The 19,835-nt window shown below is 47.2% G+C and overlaps 1 protein-coding gene across 1 annotated transcript in view; it reads left to right on the forward strand.

The window, feature by feature from the left end:
- DNAH7 (dynein axonemal heavy chain 7) overlaps positions 1-19,835 on the forward strand; it is a 1,092,938-nt gene that overhangs the window by 793,836 nt on the left and 279,267 nt on the right. The window contains exon 45 of the mRNA XM_063934143.1: positions 16,827-17,012. Within this exon, the coding sequence (XP_063790213.1) occupies positions 16,827-17,012 (186 nt within the window). The remainder of the gene's footprint in view (positions 1-16,826; positions 17,013-19,835) is intronic.

A 19,835-nucleotide genomic window follows, 5' to 3' on the forward strand; every position in this document is an offset into this window, starting at 1 on the left:
TGTGAATATTGTTTTTAGTAGCAGTACTACAAGTCCCAGCAAGCCTCCCCCGCAAGCTGGTACTTGGAGAACCACAAGTACCAGCATGCGGTGGAAAACCGGGCCCACTGGTACCTGTAGTACTACTACTAAAAAAATACCCCCCCAAAAAACAGGACACACACACCGTGACAGTATAAGTTTATTACATACATGCACACCTCCAAACATACATACTTACCTATGTTCACATGTGGCTCGGTCCTCTTCTCCATGTAGAATCCTAGGGATACCTGTGAAAAAAATTATACTCACATAATCCAGTGTACCTTCTGTTCTTTGTATAATCCACGTACTTGGCAAAACAAAAAAACGGAAACCCGACCACGCACTGAAAGGGGTCCCATGTTTTCACATGGGACCCCTTTCCCCCACTGCCAGGACCCCCCCTGACTACTGTCAAAGAGGGTCCCTTCTGCCAATCAGGGAGCGCCACGTCGTGGCACCCTCCTGATTGGCTGTGTGCTCCTGTAGTGTCTGTGAGGCAGCACACGGCAGAGATACAATATAGCGCCTATGCGCTCCATTGTATCCAATGGTGGGAACTTTGCGGTCAGCGGTTGACCGAAAGTAACCTCACCGCTGACCGCAAAGTTCCCACCATTGGATACAGTGGAGCGCATAGGCGCTACATTGTATCTCTGCCGTGTGCTGCCTCACAGACACTACAGGAGTACACAGCCAATCAGGAGGGTGCCACGACGTGGCGCTCCCTGATTGGCAGAAGGGACCCTCAGGGGGGGTCCTGGCAGCGGGGAAAGGGGTCCCATGTGAAAACATGGGACCCCTTTCAGTGCGTGGTCGGGTTTCCGTTTTTTTGTTTTGCCGAGTACGTGGATTATACAAAGAACAGAAGGTACACTGGATTATGTGAGTATAATTTTTTTCACAGGTACCCCTAGGATTCTACATGGAGAAGAGGACCGAGCCACGTGTGAACATAGGTAAGTATGTATGTTTGGAGGTGTGAATGTATGTAATAAACTTATACTGTCACGGTGTGTGTGTCCTGTTTTTTGGGGGGTATTTTTTTTAGTAGTAGTACTACAGGTACCAGTGGTTCCACCGCATGCTGGTACTTGTGGTTCTCCAAGTACCAGCTTGCGGGGGAGGTTTGCTGGGACTTGTAGTACTGCTACTAAAAACAATAGTCACATTTTTTTCAAAAGGCTATCAGCCCCCCATCCGCCGCCCTTGGATGGGGGGGACAGCCTTGGGCTTCACCCCTGGCCCTTGGGTGGCTGGAGGGGGGGACCCCTTGATTTAAGGGGTTCCCACTCCTCCAGGGTACCCCGGCCAGGGGTGACTAGTTGGGTATGTAATGCCAGGGCCGCAGGGACCAGTATAAAAGTGTCCCCCGGCTGTGGCATTATGTACCTGGTGTCACAACTGAGGGCCTGAGCTGACGGGAGGCAGCCTCAGTTGTAGGGGCTGAGATGTACCGGAACCTGGGAGGTTGTATCAGACCCCTGGACATGTAAGTAACATGAATAATAACTGCCCGAAGGCGTGACCACGACAACTTGGATAAAAGTCAATGATGTTTATTATGACAACTCCGCAACACAGCAGCAGTAAAAGAAAACGTAAAAGTCAGCAAAGAATAAATACAGTTCCTGGGTACTACAGGATGGCAGGAGCCACAGGGCACTGGTAGTGTGAGATAGTTCTTATGATCTTCTAGATGGAAAGTCCTTACCAGGCCCGACTGTAGCAATGGAGATAACCCAGGATTGTGCCAGCTGGTGTTCCAGGAAAAGCTGGGTTGCTGAAGATAAAACAGCTGCTGTGGATACTGGCTGGAACCAGACTGTTGTTAGCACGGAGTGGATACTGGCTGGAACCAGTTAAATAATAAATGAACTTGGGAGCGATGAAATATGAACTGAAATGTAGAACTTGAGAGCGGAGAAATAATAATACCGGTGGAGAGTGGTAAAGTGTAGAAAGGACACCGGCCCTTTAAGGGAAGCTGTACTCTGCTGGAAGCTGAGCTGGAAGCAGGTAATGTTGTAGCTGGAAACAGATGAATCCACAATGGATTGGAGAGTCAGGCTACACCGCAGGTGGAATGCTGGTGCGGGTCTCTATGGTGGAAGTCTTGAGACAGGAGCTGGAACCTGGAAAACAATCACAGGAGAGAGACAAACAGGAACTAGGTTTGACAACCAAAGCACTGACGCCTTCCTTGCTCAGGCACAGTGTATTTATACCTGCAGCAAGGAAGGGATTGGCTAGGCAATTATGCAGATTATCAATACTGAGAACAGATTGGTGGAAATGATCAGCTGACAGAATCCAAGATGGCTGCGCCCATGCAGACACTTGGAGGGAAGTTTGGTTTGTAATCCATGTGGTAATGAAAACAGTAATGGCGGCGCCGGCCACCGGAGACAGGAGGCGCCAGGCTGACAGATGCACATCCAACCACGCGGACACAGCGGAGGCCGCGGCTGACGTAATCGCCACTCAGACACTCTGCATGCAGAAGTTCAGGGACGGCGGCGGAGGCCGCGGGAGACGCCATGCCAGGTGTAATATGGCGTTTACTGTGACAGCGTCCCAGAGTGACAGGAGAGGATACAGGAATGTACACATCAGGATAACAGATGGAATCCGGTCCTGGAGCGCTGAGCCAGCCTTAGGAGGCATCTGATGGGTAAGAAATGGCGTCCAGATACCCGGATCGTGACAGCACCCCCCCCCCCCTTTAGGAGTGGCCCCAGGACACTTCTTTGGCTTTTGAGGAAACTTGGAATGGAATCTCCGGACCAAGGCAGGAGCATGGACATCAGAAGCATTGGTCCATGAACGTTCCTCAGGACCATAACCCTTCCAGTCAATAAGATATTGTAGTTGACCGTAACGGTGACGTGAGTCCAGGATCTTGGCCACTTCATACTCAACGCCTCGTTGAGTTTGGACTTTCGGAGTTGGAGGAAGTGAGGAATGAAACCGATTCAAGATCAGCGGTTTCAACAGGGAAACATGGAATGTCCTGGGTATTTTTAAGAAGGGAGGCAACTGGAGTCTGTAAGCAACAGGATTGATGACTTGTTCAATCTTGAAAGGACCGATATAGCAAGGTGCAAACTTCATACTGGGAACTCTTAACCTCAAATTCTTCGTGGATAACCATACCCGATCACCCACCTTGAGAGCAGGAACTGCTCGACGCTTCTTATCCGCAAACTTCTTGTACCTGAACGATGCCTTGAGCAGAGCTGATCGTACGCTCTTCCAGATATTGGCAAACTGATGCAAGGTGATATCCACTGCGGGAACAGAAGTTGCTGGAAGCGGTTGGAACTCAGGGACTTTAGGGTGGAATCCAAAGTTAGTGAAGAATGGTGTTGAAGCAGATGAAGAATGATACTGGTTGTTATGACAGAACTCGGCCCAGGGAAGTAATTGAACCCAGTCATCTTGAGAGGAGGACACATAGATGCGGAGGAAGGCCTCCAAGTCCTGATTCACCCTCTCGGTTTGACCATTGGTCTGAGGATGGTAAGCCGTGGAAAACTTTAGCTTGACTTGGAGGACTTGACATAAACTTCGCCAGAATTTGGCTGTGAATTGAACTCCTCGATCTGAGATAATTTCTTCAGGAAGACCGTGGAGTCGGAAGATCTCTTGTATGAATACTTGAGCCAACTTGGAAGCTGACGGAAGACCGGTGAGAGGAATGAAGTGTGCCATCTTGGTGAACCGGTCAACTACCACCCAGATGGTATTGAACTTGTTGCACATGGGTAAGTCTGTAATGAAATCCATCGACAAGTGGGTCCATGGTCGACGGGGAACGGATAGTGGAACCAGTTGCCCCGCAGGCGACTGGCGGGATACTTTATGTTGGGCACACTTTGGGCAAGATGCAATAAACTCCAAGACGTCCTTTTTCAGAGTTGGCCACCAATAGGACCTAGAGATAAACTCCAGGGTTTTTTGGATACCTGTATGTCCGGCAAAACGGGAAGCATGGGCCCAATGCATGAGCTTCTTCCTTAGCATCGGCTTCACAAAACTTTTCCCTGATGGGGGCGTAGAGTCCATCCCTACCGTGGAGAATGCCAACGGATTTATAATAGGATGCTTGTCTGAAGACTCTGACTCATTTTCTTGCTCCCATGAGCGGGAAAGGGCATCGGCCTTGCGATTCTGAGAGCCCGGACAGAACTGGAGTTTAAAGTCGAACCTGGAAAAGAAAAGTGCCCATCTGGCCTGACGAGGGTTGAGACATTGTGCGCCCTTCAGGTATAAAAGGTTCTTGTGGTCTGTAAGTATGGTGATTGAATGAGAAGCTCCCTCCAACAGATACCTCCACTCTTCTAGAGCGAGCTTGATGGCTAGCAACTCCTGGTCGCCAATGGCATAGTTGCGCTCAGCTGGGGAGAACTTCCGGGAGAAGAAACTGCAAGGGTGTAAATGGCCATCTTTAGCCCTCTGAGATAACACCGCTCCTACTCCAACGGAGGAGGCATCCACCTCTAAGATGAAAGGAGAGTCGATGTCAGGCTGTTTCAGAACAGGCGCAGAGATGAACCTTTGTTTTAAAAGATGAAATGCTTGCATGGCTTCTTCAGACCACTTGGACGGGTTAGCACCCTTCTTAGTGAAAGCAGTAATAGGCGCCACAATGGTGGAAAAGTCTCGTATAAACTTTCGGTAATAGTTGGCGAACCCTAAGAACCTCTGGACCCCTTTGAGGGTTAAGGGTACCGGCCAATTTTGGATTGCTTGTAGTTTCTCAGGATCCATCTCTAGTCCGGAACCGGACACAATGTACCCTAGAAACGGAATGGACTTGACTTCAAAGACGCATTTTTCTAATTTGCAATAGAGATGATTGACACGGAGACGGGACAGAACCTCTTTAACCCAAAAACGATGTTCCTCTAAATCGTTGGCAAAAATGAGGATATCGTCTAGATAGACCACGACATGACGGTATAGAATGTCTCTGAAGATCTCATTGACAAAATGCTGGAAGACAGCTGGAGCATTGCTCAATCCGAAGGGCATGATGAGGTACTCATAATGTCCGTCACGGGTGTTAAAGGCGGTCTTCCACTCGTCACCCTCACGGATCCGGATGAGATTGTATGCACCTCGCAAGTCCAGCTTTGTAAAGATGGTAGCTCCGCTAACTCTGTCAAAGAGCTCAGTAATCAGGGGTAAAGGATAACGGTTCTTGATGGTAATGTCGTTCAAACCTCTGTAGTCGATGCACGGCCGCAGACCACCATCTTTCTTTTTTACAAAAAAGAAGCCTGCGCCGGCTGGAAAAGAAGAAGGTCGAATGAACCCCTTTGCTAGGTTCTCTTTAATATATTCCTCCATAGAATGCGTCTCAGGCAGAGACAACGGATAAGTTCGGCCTCGAGGTGGAACCTTCCCTGGAACGAGATCAATCGGACAGTCCCATTCTCTATGAGGAGGAAGGATATCAGCAGAAGCTTTACTGAACACATCCGTGAAATCTTGATATGGAGGAGGTGGAACATCAGACGACCTGGGGGAGGAAGAACAGACAGGCAATACTTTAAACAAACATGTCTCAGCACAGGAGGAACCCCATGCCAGGATTTGCGTAGTCGTCCAATCAATTGTAGGATTGTGAAGACGGAGCCATGGAAGGCCCAGGACCACAGGATGTGTGGCTCTTGGAATCACTAAAAAAGAAATAAGTTCGGAATGAAGAACTCCCACTCTCAGACGAACTGGTAGAGTCCTTAAAGAAATAACTGCATCAAAAATTTTGCTGACATCCACGGCAGTTAAAGAAATGGACGAAGGAAGTCTCTCGGTGGGTAGGGACCACCGTTTAACATAGGCTTCGGTAATAAAGTTCCCAGCTGCTCCGGAATGACGTTCCGATAACGTTGAGCAACTTGAAGCGAGACTGGGAGATTACAATCTTGAGGAGATGGAGAGGAGATCATTACTCCTAGCCGGCCCTCTCCTTGGCGAGCTAGGATTTGGAGTTTCCCGGACGTTTGGGACAGGCATTAATGGTGTGAGACGGAGCTGCACAATAGAGACAGAGAAACTCGGAGAGACGTCTTCGGCGCTCAGCAGGAGTTAAACGGGAACGGCCAAGTTGCATGGGCTCATCTTTAGATGGTGACAGTTGACGAGGAGGAGGAGCAGAAGATTTTGGAGCAGATGATCTTCCACGCTCAGTTGCTCTCTCTCTGAAACGTAAATCAACTTTCGTGCAGAGTGAGATTAGCTCATCTAACTTAGAAGGTAAGTCTCTGGTAGCTAACTCATCTTTAATACGCTCAGATAAGCCATGCCAGAATGCAGCATACAGGGCCTCGTCGTTCCATGCCAGTTCGGATGCCAGGATCTGGAACTGTATCAGATATTGTCCTACAGTACGTGACCCCTGGCGTAAACGGAGAATCTCGGATGAAGCTGAGGTTACCCGGCCTGGCTCGTCGAAGATGCGCCTGAATGTTGACACGAAGGCAGTGTAGGAAGATAGCAGGGTGTCGGACCTCTCCCATAACGGTGATGCCCAATCAAGGGCTGAGCCACTGAGAAGAGAAATAATGTAGGCAATTTTTGTACGGTCACTGGGAAAATTGCCAGGTTGTAGCTCAAACTGAATCTCACACTGGTTGAGAAATCCCCTGCAGAATCTTGGAGATCCGTCAAATTTTGCTGGCGTTGGAAGATGAAGACGTGGAGCAGAAATGGGTAAGGTGGGTGGGGTTATAGCTGGAGTCACTGTGGTTGACGCACCAGACGCGCCTGATCCACGGAGAGTTGTCTGAATCCCATCCAGCCGAGTAGAGAGATCCTGGAGACAGCGGATGATGTGGCCCTGTGCAGCCTCCTGATGTTCTAGTCGGGCTGCCAGTTCTTGCATCGGCCTGGCCGCTTGATCCTGGTCTCCGGCTGGATTCATTAGGTCAGTGCTTACTGTCACAACTGAGGGCCTGAGCTGACGGGAGGCAGCCTCAGTTGTAGGGGCTGAGATGTACCGGAACCTGGGAGGTTGTATCAGACCCCTGGACATGTAAGTAACATGAATAATAACTGCCCGAAGGCGTGACCACGACAACTTGGATAAAAGTCAATGATGTTTATTATGACAACTCCACAACACAGCAGCAGTAAAAGAAAACGTAAAAGTCAGCAAATAATAAATACAGTTCCTGGGTACTACAGGATGGCAGGAGCCACAGGGCACTGGTAGTGTGAGATAGTTCTTATGATCTTCTAGATGGAAAGTCCTTACCAGGCCCGACTGTAGCAATGGAGATAACCCAGGATTGTGCCAGCTGGTGTTCCAGGAAAAGCTGGGTTGCTGAAGATAAAACAGCTGCTGTGGATACTGGCTGGAACCAGACTGTTGTTAGCACGGAGTGGATACTGGCTGGAACCAGTTAAATAATAAATGAACTTGGGAGCGATGAAATATGAACTGAAATGTAGAACTTGAGAGCGGAGAAATAATAATACCGGTGGAGAGTGGTAAAGTGTAGAAAGGACACCGGCCCTTTAAGGGAAGCTGTACTCTGCTGGAAGCTGAGCTGGAAGCAGGTAATGTTGTAGCTGGAAACAGATGAATCCACAATGGATTGGAGAGTCAGGCTACACCGCAGGTGGAATGCTGGTGCGGGTCTCTATGGTGGAAGTCTTGAGACAGGAGCTGGAACCTGGAAGACAATCACAGGAGAGAGACAAACAGGAACTAGGTTTGACAACCAAAGCACTGACGCCTTCCTTGCTCAGGCACAGTGTATTTATACCTGCAGCAAGGAAGGGATTGGCTAGGCAATTATGCAGATTATCAATACTGAGAACAGATTGGTGGAAATGATCAGCTGACAGAATCCAAGATGGCTGCGCCCATGCAGACACTTGGAGGGAAGTTTGGTTTGTAATCCATGTGGTAATGAAAACAGTAATGGCGGCGCCGGCCACCGGAGACAGGAGGCGCCAGGCTGACAGATGCACATCCAACCACGCGGACACAGCGGAGGCCGCGGCTGACGTAATCGCCACTCAGACACTCTGCATGCAGAAGTTCAGGGACGGCGGCGGAGGCCGCGGGAGACGCCATGCCAGGTGTAATATGGCGTTTACTGTGACAGCGTCCCAGAGTGACAGGAGAGGATACAGGAATGTACACATCAGGATAACAGATGGAATCCGGTCCTGGAGCGCTGAGCCAGCCTTAGGAGGCATCTGATGGGTAAGAAATGGCGTCCAGATACCCGGATCGTGACACCTGGCTAGTGAAGCCCGGTGCTGGTTTCAAAAATATGGGGGACCCCTACGCTTTTTGTCCCCCGTATTTTTGGAACCAGGACCAGGTGCAGAGCCTGGTGCTGGTTTATGAAATATGGGGGAACCTCTGTCATTTTTCCCCCCCATATTTTGTCAACCAGGACCGGCTCAAAGAGCCCGAGGCTGGTTTTGCTTAGAGGGGGGGACCCCACGCATTTTTTTTTTTTAGATTTGTAACAATGTTATTTTTTTTACGAAGGTGCACAATGAAGCCCTGCACGGATCTCACAGATCCGGACGAGATTCGTTGTGTTAATGTCGGCAGTGTTTTACTATTCACTCCCGTAAAACACTGCCAATAAATACGAATGACATCGACATTGGAAAACTCGAAAATGCTGAATACGACAGCTTAGTAAATTAGTCGTAATAAATTCAAAAAGTTGCCATTTACACTTTCGATGTCATTCGTGTTTGAACTTTAACCTCATTCTGAAAAATACGAGTTTTAGTAAATATACCCCTATGTATTTAGTTTTAGTGCTATTCAAATTGTCAGCACTATCACTATTATATGATATTAGCTACAATTATTTATTGCATTCCACCACCGATATTCAAAATGGCGGTGCGTTCCATTGACTTCCACCATTCTAACCACTCCGGATTCACTTTTACCTTTATATACTACACTATTTATATAATGTAGTACTCTATTAGTACTGTTAGAATCATATTTTGGGTTCACAGTAAGTTTTTAATCACAGCACATAGTTCCGCCGGTCAATTCTGTATTTACGGCGGAAGTGATGTTATATCAATGGCGGTGCGTTCCACTGCTATTTTAGAGCTTATTAATTTTCACTTCTTTTCAAGTCACTTATTACTGCTCAATCTCTGATTGAGTCACATTTCAACTCACAGCGGCTATATCATCTCTGTATGTAACAATATTTCACACCCGCCGGCCATTTCGCTACCCGCGACGGAAGTGATGTAATCAATGTGGTGGAGCGTTCCACATGCGTTCCACCGATGTTCGAGGCGACGGTGCGTTCCAGCATGCGTTCCACCGCCGTTCCTTTGCACAATTTCCCTGTTCTTTGGGCTCGTTTTCTATTTTAGTCTTTCCACTTTTTAATCATCTAGATCAACACTGGGTGGGATATATAATAGCATGATCCTTCTACTTAATTTTTAAAAAATCATCATGATTACAGGAAGTGATGTCATCATTACTGGCCATAGACAATCACTACCTTTTGGTATAAATAGAGCATTCATGCTCACTGTGTCCATCCCCTTGATGAAGTCCAGACACTGACGGACGAAACACGTTGGGACTGTTTGCTGATATCTCCTTTATGGACAGATAAGCTTTATATATTTTTAAATCTTGTACGTGTGTTTTCCAGCCATTTTTATGTCATTGTTTATATTAAATCTATGTATTTTATTTTTTTCACTGCTGAAGCTGTTAATTGAGTTAAATTGGGAATAAGCTTGTTCCCTAATGATGCCTTGTGAAACTAGGCAGTGACATATCTTGATTTTATGAATGGTACACACTATGTTTGCTGTCTTCTCTCTCATTTACATGTACTAAGCTTCAAATGATGGCTGTATGACCAAAGCTTTTTTAAACCAGATAAGTGATTCGGGACGATATTATCATCCCTCCTATGCTCTTTCACCTGTTTTATTATATATTTTTTACACTCTTGGGCGCTTGTATTCACTATTTCTTGCATTTAACTATATGTGTACACCAAACACATCTTTCTGTTTTATAAGCTGCCACTCACACAACATACAAGGAGTGTCTAAACTGATTCCAGGTGTTGTTACATATACCATTTCTCAGTATCACGAACTGTACCTAAGTGCCAAAGTCTTTACGATTACATTTTATATATATATATATATATATATATATATATTTTTTTTTTTTTTTCTCATACGTCCTAGAGGATGCTGGGGTCCACTTCATGACCATGTGGTATAGATGGTTCCGCAGGAGTCATGGGCATTCTTAAGACTTTTCAATGGATGTGAACTGGCTCCTCCCTCTATGCCCCTCCCCCAGACCTTAGTTTTTAGAAATGTGCCCAGGCAGACTGGATGCACTCTGAGGAGCTCTACTGAGTTTCTCTGAAAAGACTTATGTTAGGTTTTTTATTTTCAGGGAGAACTGCTGGCAACAGACTCCCTGCTTCGTGGAACTGAGGGGGCAGAAGTAGGAACCAACTTCCTGAAGAGTTTCATGGCTCTGCTTCTGGCTGACAGGACACCATTAGCTCCTGAAGGGTACTGAACGCTAGCCGTGTCTAGATGCTCACTCCCACAGCACGCCGTCAACCCCCTCACAGAGCCAGAAGTGAGAAGATAGGTGAGTAGAAGAAGACAGATCTTCTATCAAGAAAAGTGACGGCTGACGTACAATGCGGCTGGCGGGAGCGCAGCGCGCCATTGCTGCCCACACACACAGGCACTGCAGGGTGCAGGGTGCCCTGGGCAGCAAAAATACCTATAAACTGGCAAAAAGGGGGCATAAGATGCCTCTGGCACAGCCCTACCCCCGCCAGTATAAATATTATAAAAGATTACTGAGTGAAAAACGTGCCATTGCGGGGGCGGAGCTTCTTCCTCAGGCAGCCAGCACACTGCTCAGCGCAATTTCCTCTTTCTCCTCAGGCTGCAGAGACAAAGCTGGTCCTTTCCTCCACTTCTGACTACAAGTATCAGGGTGAAAATAAGGGGGGGCACAAGTGTTTTTGGTGCATTACAAGTGTGAATTACTGTGTAAAAAGCGCTGCTGGTCTGTGGGCATTCTGTGTTCACAGGCATTAGATACTGGGGCTGGGGTTGTGAACTGGCTGCTCCTAAACTGTGTCCCTCTGACAGATTTTACTGTGGGTCTGTCCCTATAAGTCCAAGTGTGTCTGTGTAGGTGTTGTACACGTGTGTGACATGTCTGAGGCAGGGAGTTCCTCCCCGGAGGAAGCCATTTTAGGGACACAGAGTGGCAATGTTGTGGCACTGCCGACAAACCAAGAGCCTGCATGGGTGAAAGAAATACATTATAGTATGCATCATATCAATAGGAGATTAGATAAATCTGAATCTCATGCTGAGTGCTGGAGAAAATCTGTGGAAGATGTGATTTTTCAGGGCTCTGTTCTTCCATCTGCAGGTGACCCCTCTGGGTCACATAAGAGACCATTTGCGAATATTGTGAATACTGATAGCGACACGGACACTGATTCTTGTGTCGACGATAGAGACTCCAGAGAAATAGATCATAAATTGGCAAAAAATATACAATATATGATTATAGCTATAAGGGAAGTTTTGGAAGTCACGGAGGCCACTCCTGTACCTCAGGAGAAGGCAAATTTCTATAAAGAAAAGAAATCCAAAGTTACTTTCTCTCCTTCCCACGAGCTAAATACTCTCTTTGAAGGGATGTGGGTGAATCCTGAAAATAAATTTCGTATTCCCAAGAGGATTCAAATAGCTTATCCTTTCCCAGCAGAGGACAGGAAAAAATGGGAGTCACCCCCTGTGTTAGACAGTGCACTGTCCAGCGTGACAAAGAAGGTAATTCTCCCTGCACCTGGCACGGCTTTGCTAAAGGAGCCAGCAGACCGCAAAATGGAGACTACATTAAAATCCATTTATGTTGCCAATGGTACGCTGCTCAGGCCCACTATTGCCTGCACGTGGGTGAGTCGCGCTATTGAAAAATGGTCGGAAAGTGTGTCATCAGAAATTGACACGATTGATAAAGATGAAATACTCCTTAAGTTAGGGAATATCAAAGACGCTGCCACATACATGCTAGAAGCAATGAAAGATATTGGACTCTTGAGTTCACAAGCCGCTACCATGGCAGTATTGGCTCGGCGGGCGTTGTGGATTCGCCAGTGAAACGCGGACGCAGATTCCAAAAGAAACATGGAGGCTCTCCCATATAAAGGTGAGGCCTTATTTGGCGATGGACTAGATGCATTAGTCTCAGCTGCTACCGCAGGTAAGTCGACATTTTTGCCCTCTGCGCCTGCACCAGCAAAGAAGACCTATCACCCACACATGCAGTCCTTTCGGCCCAATAAATACAAAAAAAGCGAGAGGTTCCCCCTTCTTTACTGGTAGGGGAAAGGGAAAGAAGTCCACAGCGGCTTCAAGTTCCCAGGAGCAGAAGTCTACCCCTACTCCTGCCAAATCTTCAGCATGACACTGGGGCTCCCTTGCGGGAGGCCGCTCGGGTGGGGGCACGTCTCAAGCTGTTCAGCCAAGGTTGGATTCTGTCTGGCCTGGATCCCTTGGTGTTGCAAATCGTATTCCACGGATACAAGCTGGAGTTTCAAGACGTTCCCCCATGCCGATTTTTCAAATCGACCATGCCAGCTTCTCCAGACAGAGAAGCAGTAATAGCGGCAATCCAAAAATTATGTCAGGATCAGGTCATAGTCCTGGTACCTGTGTCACAACTCACAACAAGGGGAGGGGTTTTATTCAAGCCTCTTTGTAGTTCCGAAGCCGTACGGCTCGGTCAGACCGATCCTAAACCTGAAAAATCTGTATTTCTACTTGAAACGTTTCAAGTTCAAAATGGAATCACTGAGAGCAGTGATTTCCGGTCTGGAGGAGGAGGATTACATGTTGTCTGTAGACATAAAGGATGCTTACCTGCATGTTCCCATTTACCCTCCTCACCAGGCCTATCTGAGATTCGCGGTTCAAGATTGCCACTACCAATTCCATACGTTACCTGTCGGTCTCTCCACGGCGCCGAGGGTATTCACCAAGGTGATGGCGGAGATGATTGTTCTCCTGCGTCAAAAAGGAGTCAATATAATTCCTTATCTGGACGATCTCCTGATAAAGGCGAGATCCAGGGAGCAGTTGTTACAAAACATCACGCTCTCCCTGTCAATACTCCAACAACACGGTTGGATCATAAATTATCCAAAATCACAGTTGGAACCGACGACAAGGTTGTCTTTTCTCGGAATGATCCTGGACACAGAAGTTCAGAGAGTATTTCTTCCGGTGGAAAAGGCTCTGGAAATCCAGAAACTGGTAAAACAGATATTGAAACCATCCAGGGTGTCGATCCATCAGTGCATTCGGTTGTTGGGGAAGATGGTGGCGGCCTACGAGGCCATACAGTTTGGCAGGTACCATGCCAGAATATTCCAGTGGGACCTGTTGGACAAGTGATCGGGTTCCCACCTACACATGCACCGGAAGATAATCCTGTCGACAATAACCAGGATTTCGCTCCTGTGGTGGCTACACAACTCTCACCTACTAGAGGGAAGCAGGTTCGGGATCCAGGACTGGCTCCTGGTAACCACGGATGCAAGTCTCCGAGGCTGGGGAGCTGTCACTCAAGGAGGAAGCTTCCAAGGACGATGGTCAAGTCAGGAAGCCTGCCTTCACATAAACGTGCTGTAACTGAGAGCCATTTACAACGGCCTTCAACAAGCGGTACATCTTCAAGATCATCCCGTGCAGATCCAGTCGGACAATGTAACAGCAGTCGAGTACATAAACAGGCAGGGCGGAACGAAAAGCAGAGCAGCAATGGCAGAGGTGACGAAGATCCTCCTCTGGGCAGAAAGACATCTAAAAGCTCTGTCGGCAATATTCATTCCGGGAGTAGACAACTGGGAAGCAGACTTCCTCAGCAGACACAACCTCCATCCAGGAGAGTGGGGCCTCCACCAAGAAGTCTTCACAGAGGTGACAAGTCTTTGGGGAGTTCCCCACGTAGACATGATGGCATCTCGTCTCAACAAGAAGCTTCAGAGATACTGTTCCAGGTCGAGAGACCCTCAAGCGATAGCGGTGGATGTGCTAGTGGCCCAGTGGGTTTTCCCGTCAGTGTATGTCTTCCCTCCACTTCCGCTGATCCCAAAAGTGCTCAGGATCATAAGAAGAACAAGAGTTTGAGCAATCTTCATTGCCCCAGACTGGCCAAGGAGGGCTTGGTAACCAGATCTTTAGGAGTTGCTCCTAGAAAATCCTCGGCCTCTTCCTCTTCGCGAGGACCTGCTACAGCAGGGGTCGTGCGTGTATCAAGACTTACCGCGGCTACGTTTGACAGCATGGCTGTTGAGCGCTGGATCCTAGCCCGAAAGGGTATTCCCAAGACAGTCATCCCCACTCTTATTCAGGCCAGGAAGGGAGTAACGTCGAAACATTACCACCGTATTTGGAGAAAGTATGTATCTTGGTGTGAATCCAAGAAGGCTCCTACGGAAGAGTTTCACTTGGGACGTTTTCTCCATTTTCTACAGGCTGGTGTGGAGGCGGGCCTCAGATTGGGCTCAGTCAAGGTCCAGATTTCGGCCTTGTCGGTGTTCTTCCAGAAACAATTGGCCTCTCTACCAGAGGTTCAGACCTTCGTGAAAGGGGTTTTGCACATCCAGCCTCCATTTGTGCCAATGGTGGCACCATGGGACCTTAATGTGGTGTTGCAGTTCCTCCAATCGGACTGGTTTGAGCCTCTACAAGAGATAGAGTTGAAGTTTCTCACTTGGAAAGTGGTGATGCTTTTGGCATTGGCATCCGCACGGCGGGTGTCTGAGTTGGGGCCCTTGTCTCACAAGAGCCCTTACCTAATCTTCCATGAAGATAGGGCAGAGTTGCGAACTCGTCAACATTTTCTTCCATGGGTGGTTTCTTCTTTCCACATAAACCAGCCTATTGTGGTGCCAATAGTTACTGACACGTTCGCTGAGTCAAAGTCTCTAGACGTGGTTAGGGCTTTGAAAACTTATGTCACTAGAACAGCTCGTATACGGAAAACAGTGTCATTGTTTGTCCTGTATGCTCCCAATAAAATTGGGTGTCCTGCTTCTAAGCAGACTATTGCGCGTTGGATCAGAAGTATGATTCAGCACGCTCATACTATGGCTGGATTGCCGTTACCGATGTCGGTGAAGGCCCATTCCACTAGGAAGGTGGGCTCATCCTGGGCGGCTGCCCGGGAAATCTCGGCATTGCAACTTGCCTAGCAGCTACTTGGTCGGGGTCAAACACATTTGCTAAATTCTACAAGTTTGATACCTTGGCCGATGAATACCTCAAGTTCGGTCAATCGGTGCTGCAGGGTCATCCGCACTCTCCCGCCCATACTGGAGCTTTGGTATAAACCCCATGGTCATGAAGTGGACCCCAGCATCCTCTAGGACGTATGAGAAAACAGGATTTTGATACCTACCGGTAAATCTTTTTCTCCTAGTCCGTAGAGTATGCAGGGCGCCCGTCCCAGTGCGTACTTTACCTGCAGTTTAGTTGTTAGCAGAGCCGGATTAAGGGGGGGTGCCCCGGGGGTCAGTACCCCGGGCCCCCCTGTTTTAAGGGCTTCCCCGGCCGAAGCTCTGCACCGATCTACAGGTTGCCGGGGCAGGAGGGATCCACGCTGTGCATGCGGCTTCCTCCCCCCTCCTCTCGGCCAGCACGGTCGGGGACTGAGTCAAGCAATCTCCAGCCTTCGCTGCTGCCAGGAGAGATGCTGCTGGCGACAGAGGCTGGAGATTGCTTGACTCAGTCCCCGACCGTGCTGCCCGAGAGGAGGGGGGAGGAAGCCGCATGCACAGCCGCACTCCTTCCCCGGCAGCGTGGATCCCTCATACCCCGGCAGCCTGGTGTCTTCTCTTCTCCCCCTGCTGCAGCGCGGCTCCCGTTGCCTGTGACCGCAGGAGGTGAGCAGCGGGGGGGGGGGGGGGGAACTGTGGGGGCTGGTGGTCCACTGGGGGGCCCTGCTGTCTTTGGTGCCCCGGGCCCCCCGAGGGCTTAATCCGGCCCTGGTTGTTAGTTACACATGTTGTGTTATTTTAGTTCAGCATGTTGAGCATGTTGCTGCAATTGGTTCATGTCTGTTGGCGTGTGTTATGTTGAATGCCATGTTGTGCGGCATGGTATGAATCTCACCACTAGTATTAAAGTAAATCCTTTCCTCGAAATGTCCGTCTCCCTGGGCACAGTTCCTATACTGAGGTCTGGAGGAGGGGCATAGAGGGAGGAGCCAGTTCACACCCATTGAAAAGTCTTAAGAGTGCCCATGGCTCCTGCGGAACCGTCTATACCCCATGGTCATGAAGTGGACCCCAGCATCCTCTGCGGACTAGGAGAAAAGGATTTACCGGTAGGTAAATATATATATATATATATTTGTACCCAGACCCTAAAATGTTCATTTATACCATCAGAAAGAATGAAACAATACAGCCAGCCTTACTTGCTCAGGGTGCTGTGACAGACACAGGAGAGCGAGAGCCTCTGCTGTTACCACGCTGCCAGGGAATGGGACCCGCCTTCCTTCTTCCCTGCACTGTGCAGCCTGCGCGCTCAGCCAATGACTGAGCCACAGGCTGCTACTTCATATACTATTGGACAGCTGAGCCGTCGCTCAGCTGTCCTATACTGTCTTCTATGTATACTGTCAAATGTAAACATTCGTAGTACAGAAAAGCTCCAGTGTGATTTGTCTGCTGCTCTTCAAATTAATGAGACAATATTATTTTCAGGTTGATTTATGCAGCAAAAAACTTGATCGTGCAGAACAGTTGATTGGAGGACTCGGTGGGGAGAAAACAAGATGGAGTCAAACTGCATTAGAACTTGGAAACCTTTACATTAACCTGACTGGAGATATCCTCATTTCTTCAGGAATTGTGGCTTATCAAGGAGCATTCACTTCCAGTTACAGACAGGTATTTGTTTATGTCATTCTTAATCATGCTTTTAAATTGTAAAAAAAAACTGAGTCTTCACATTGGGCCTAATTCATGTTTTTATGCCAATTCAAATGTAATTGCAGTTGCGATTTTCTAGGCCAGGGAAGTGGTAATGTTAGCAACTGAAGCTCCCGCCCAAAAATGAAAAGCGTCCACCAGAACCATCGCAAACTCATGCACAATTTTGTACACATTTACAGCCTATACCAAAAATGAGGAACATTGAGGATAAGGGTAGGCCTATGGCTATAAAGACTGAACACAGCAGTAGTGACACAGGCGCCATGGTTTTACATTTACAAGCTCACAGCTAATGGCAGTTATACACCCCAAAAATGGCCATAACATGCCTGCATTTTTCTAACCACTCCTTGTAAACTCCCCGTTAACACTTCCAAACGGTCACTTTCTATCAATCACTTTTCCATGAAATCCTCATTGCAAGCAGGGTTGCAGCGGCACCTTGGTGCATGTGCATTGCAATCGCAGCACATGCGCAGTCTGCTGATAATCGCTCAGTTGCGTGAACATTGGCCATTGTGTACAGACATGAATTAGGCCCGTTGTTCTTTAAATCACATGTATCATCATTCATTAGTTTGCATGGAAAATGTTAAAACAATTTATTTTTTATTGCTTGAATAAACTGAATAAGTAAACTGTTTCTTTTACATTGTGCAAGTAATATATCAGACACAGTTTTAATGGAGCATACACACACACACACACACACACACACACACACACACATTCATATATACGTGTGTGTGTGTATATATATATATATATATATATATACATGCAGTTGTGCTCATAAGTTTACATACCGTAGCCGAATTTGTGATTTTCTGGCCATTTGTCAGAGAACATTAATGATAACTCACAAACTTTTCTTTCACTCATGGTTAGTGGTTGGGTGATGCCATTTATTGTCAAACAACTGTGTTTACTCTTTTTAAATCATAATGACAACAGAAACTACCCAAATGACCCTGATCAAAAGTTTACATACCCTGGAGATTTTGGCCTGATAACATGCACATAAGTTGACACAAACCGGTTTGAATGACTACTAAAGGTAACCATCCTCACCTGTGATCTGTTTGCTTGTTATCAGTGTGTGTGTGTATAAAAGGTCAGTGAGTTTCTGGACTCCTGAAAGACCCTTGCATCTTTCATACAGTGCTGCACTGACGTGTCTGGATTCTGAGTCATGGGAAAGCAAAAGAATTGTCAAAGGATCTGCGGGAAAAGGTAATTGAACTGTATAAAACAGGAAAGGGATATAAAAAGATATCCAAGCAACTAAGAATGCCAATCAGCAGTGTTCAAACTCTAATTAAGAAGTGGAAAATGAGGGATTCTGTGGAAACCAAATCACGGTCAGGTAGACCAACAAAAATTTCAGCCACAACTGACAGGAAAATTGTTCGGGATGCAAATAAAAATCCACAAATAACTTCAGCTGAAATACAGGACTGAAAAAAGTGGGGTGGTTGTTTCAAGATGCACAATAAGGAGACATTTGAAGAAAAATGGGCTGCATGGTCGAGTCGCCAGAAGAAAAGCTATTACTACGTAAATGCCACAAAGCATCCCGCTTACAATACTCCAAACAGCACAGAGACAAGCCTCCAAACTTCTGTAACAAAGTCATTTGGAGTGATGAGACCAAAATTTAACTTTTTGGCCACAACCATAAACGTTACATTTGGAGAGAAGTCAACAAGGCCTATGATGAAAGGTACACCATTCCTACTGTGGAACACGGAGGTGGATCGCTGATGTTTTGGGGATGTGTGAGCTACAAAGGCACGGAAACTTGGACAAAATTGACGGCAAGATGAATGCAGCATGTTCAGAAAATACTGGAGGAAAATTTGCACTCATCAGCCCGGAAGCTGCGCATGGGACGTACTTGGACGTGCCAACATGACAATGATCCAAAACACAAGGCCAAGTCGACCTGTCATTGGCTACAGCAGAATAAAGTGAAGGTTCTGGAGTGGCCATCTCAGTCTCCTGACCTCAATATCATTGAGCCACTCTGGGGAGATCTCAAACGTGCAGTTCATGCAAGTCAGCCCAAGAATTGACAGGAACTGGAGGCTTTTTGCCAAGAAGAATGGGCAGCTTTACCATTTGAGAAAATAAAGAGCCTTATCCACAACTACCACAAAAGACTTCAAGCTGTCATTGATGTTAAAGGGGGCAATACAGGGTATTAAGAACTGGGGTATGTAAACTTTTGATCAGGGTCATTTGGGTACTTTCTGTTGTCATTACGATTTAAAAAGAGTAAACACAGTTGTTTGACAATAAATGGCTTCACCCAACCACTAACCATGAGTGAAAGAAAAGTTTGTGAGTCATCATTCATATTCTCTGACAAATGGCCAGAAAATCACAATTTCTGCTTGGGTATGTAAACTTATGAGCACAACTGTAAGTGTGTGTATACATAAATATATGCAAGGGTGGTTCAGTAAGTAAGCTAACAAGACCTTTCACATGTGTAATGTTCTCTATTTCATTCTAATTTCCCACCATTTCAGAGTAGATATACCACTGCTTCCCCTCATGGCCAATTAGACTGCACTTCACATCAGTCATACTGTCCCAACATCAGCTGTAAGATGGCGGGGATGGTGGAAACATTGAGGTGCGTAGTGTGATCAGATTTGTGCGTCTGAAGGGCATATTATTAGTAGAAATTCATCACCAACGCAAAGGAAAACTGGTCATGTTGGTAGCCAAAATGTTCCAGTGTTTGAACAATATTTTGTGGTCAGCACATGG

The sequence above is a fragment of the Pseudophryne corroboree genome, chromosome 7 (genome assembly GCF_028390025.1).
Source record: "Pseudophryne corroboree isolate aPseCor3 chromosome 7, aPseCor3.hap2, whole genome shotgun sequence".
Classification (NCBI taxonomy): Eukaryota; Metazoa; Chordata; class Amphibia; order Anura; family Myobatrachidae; genus Pseudophryne; species Pseudophryne corroboree.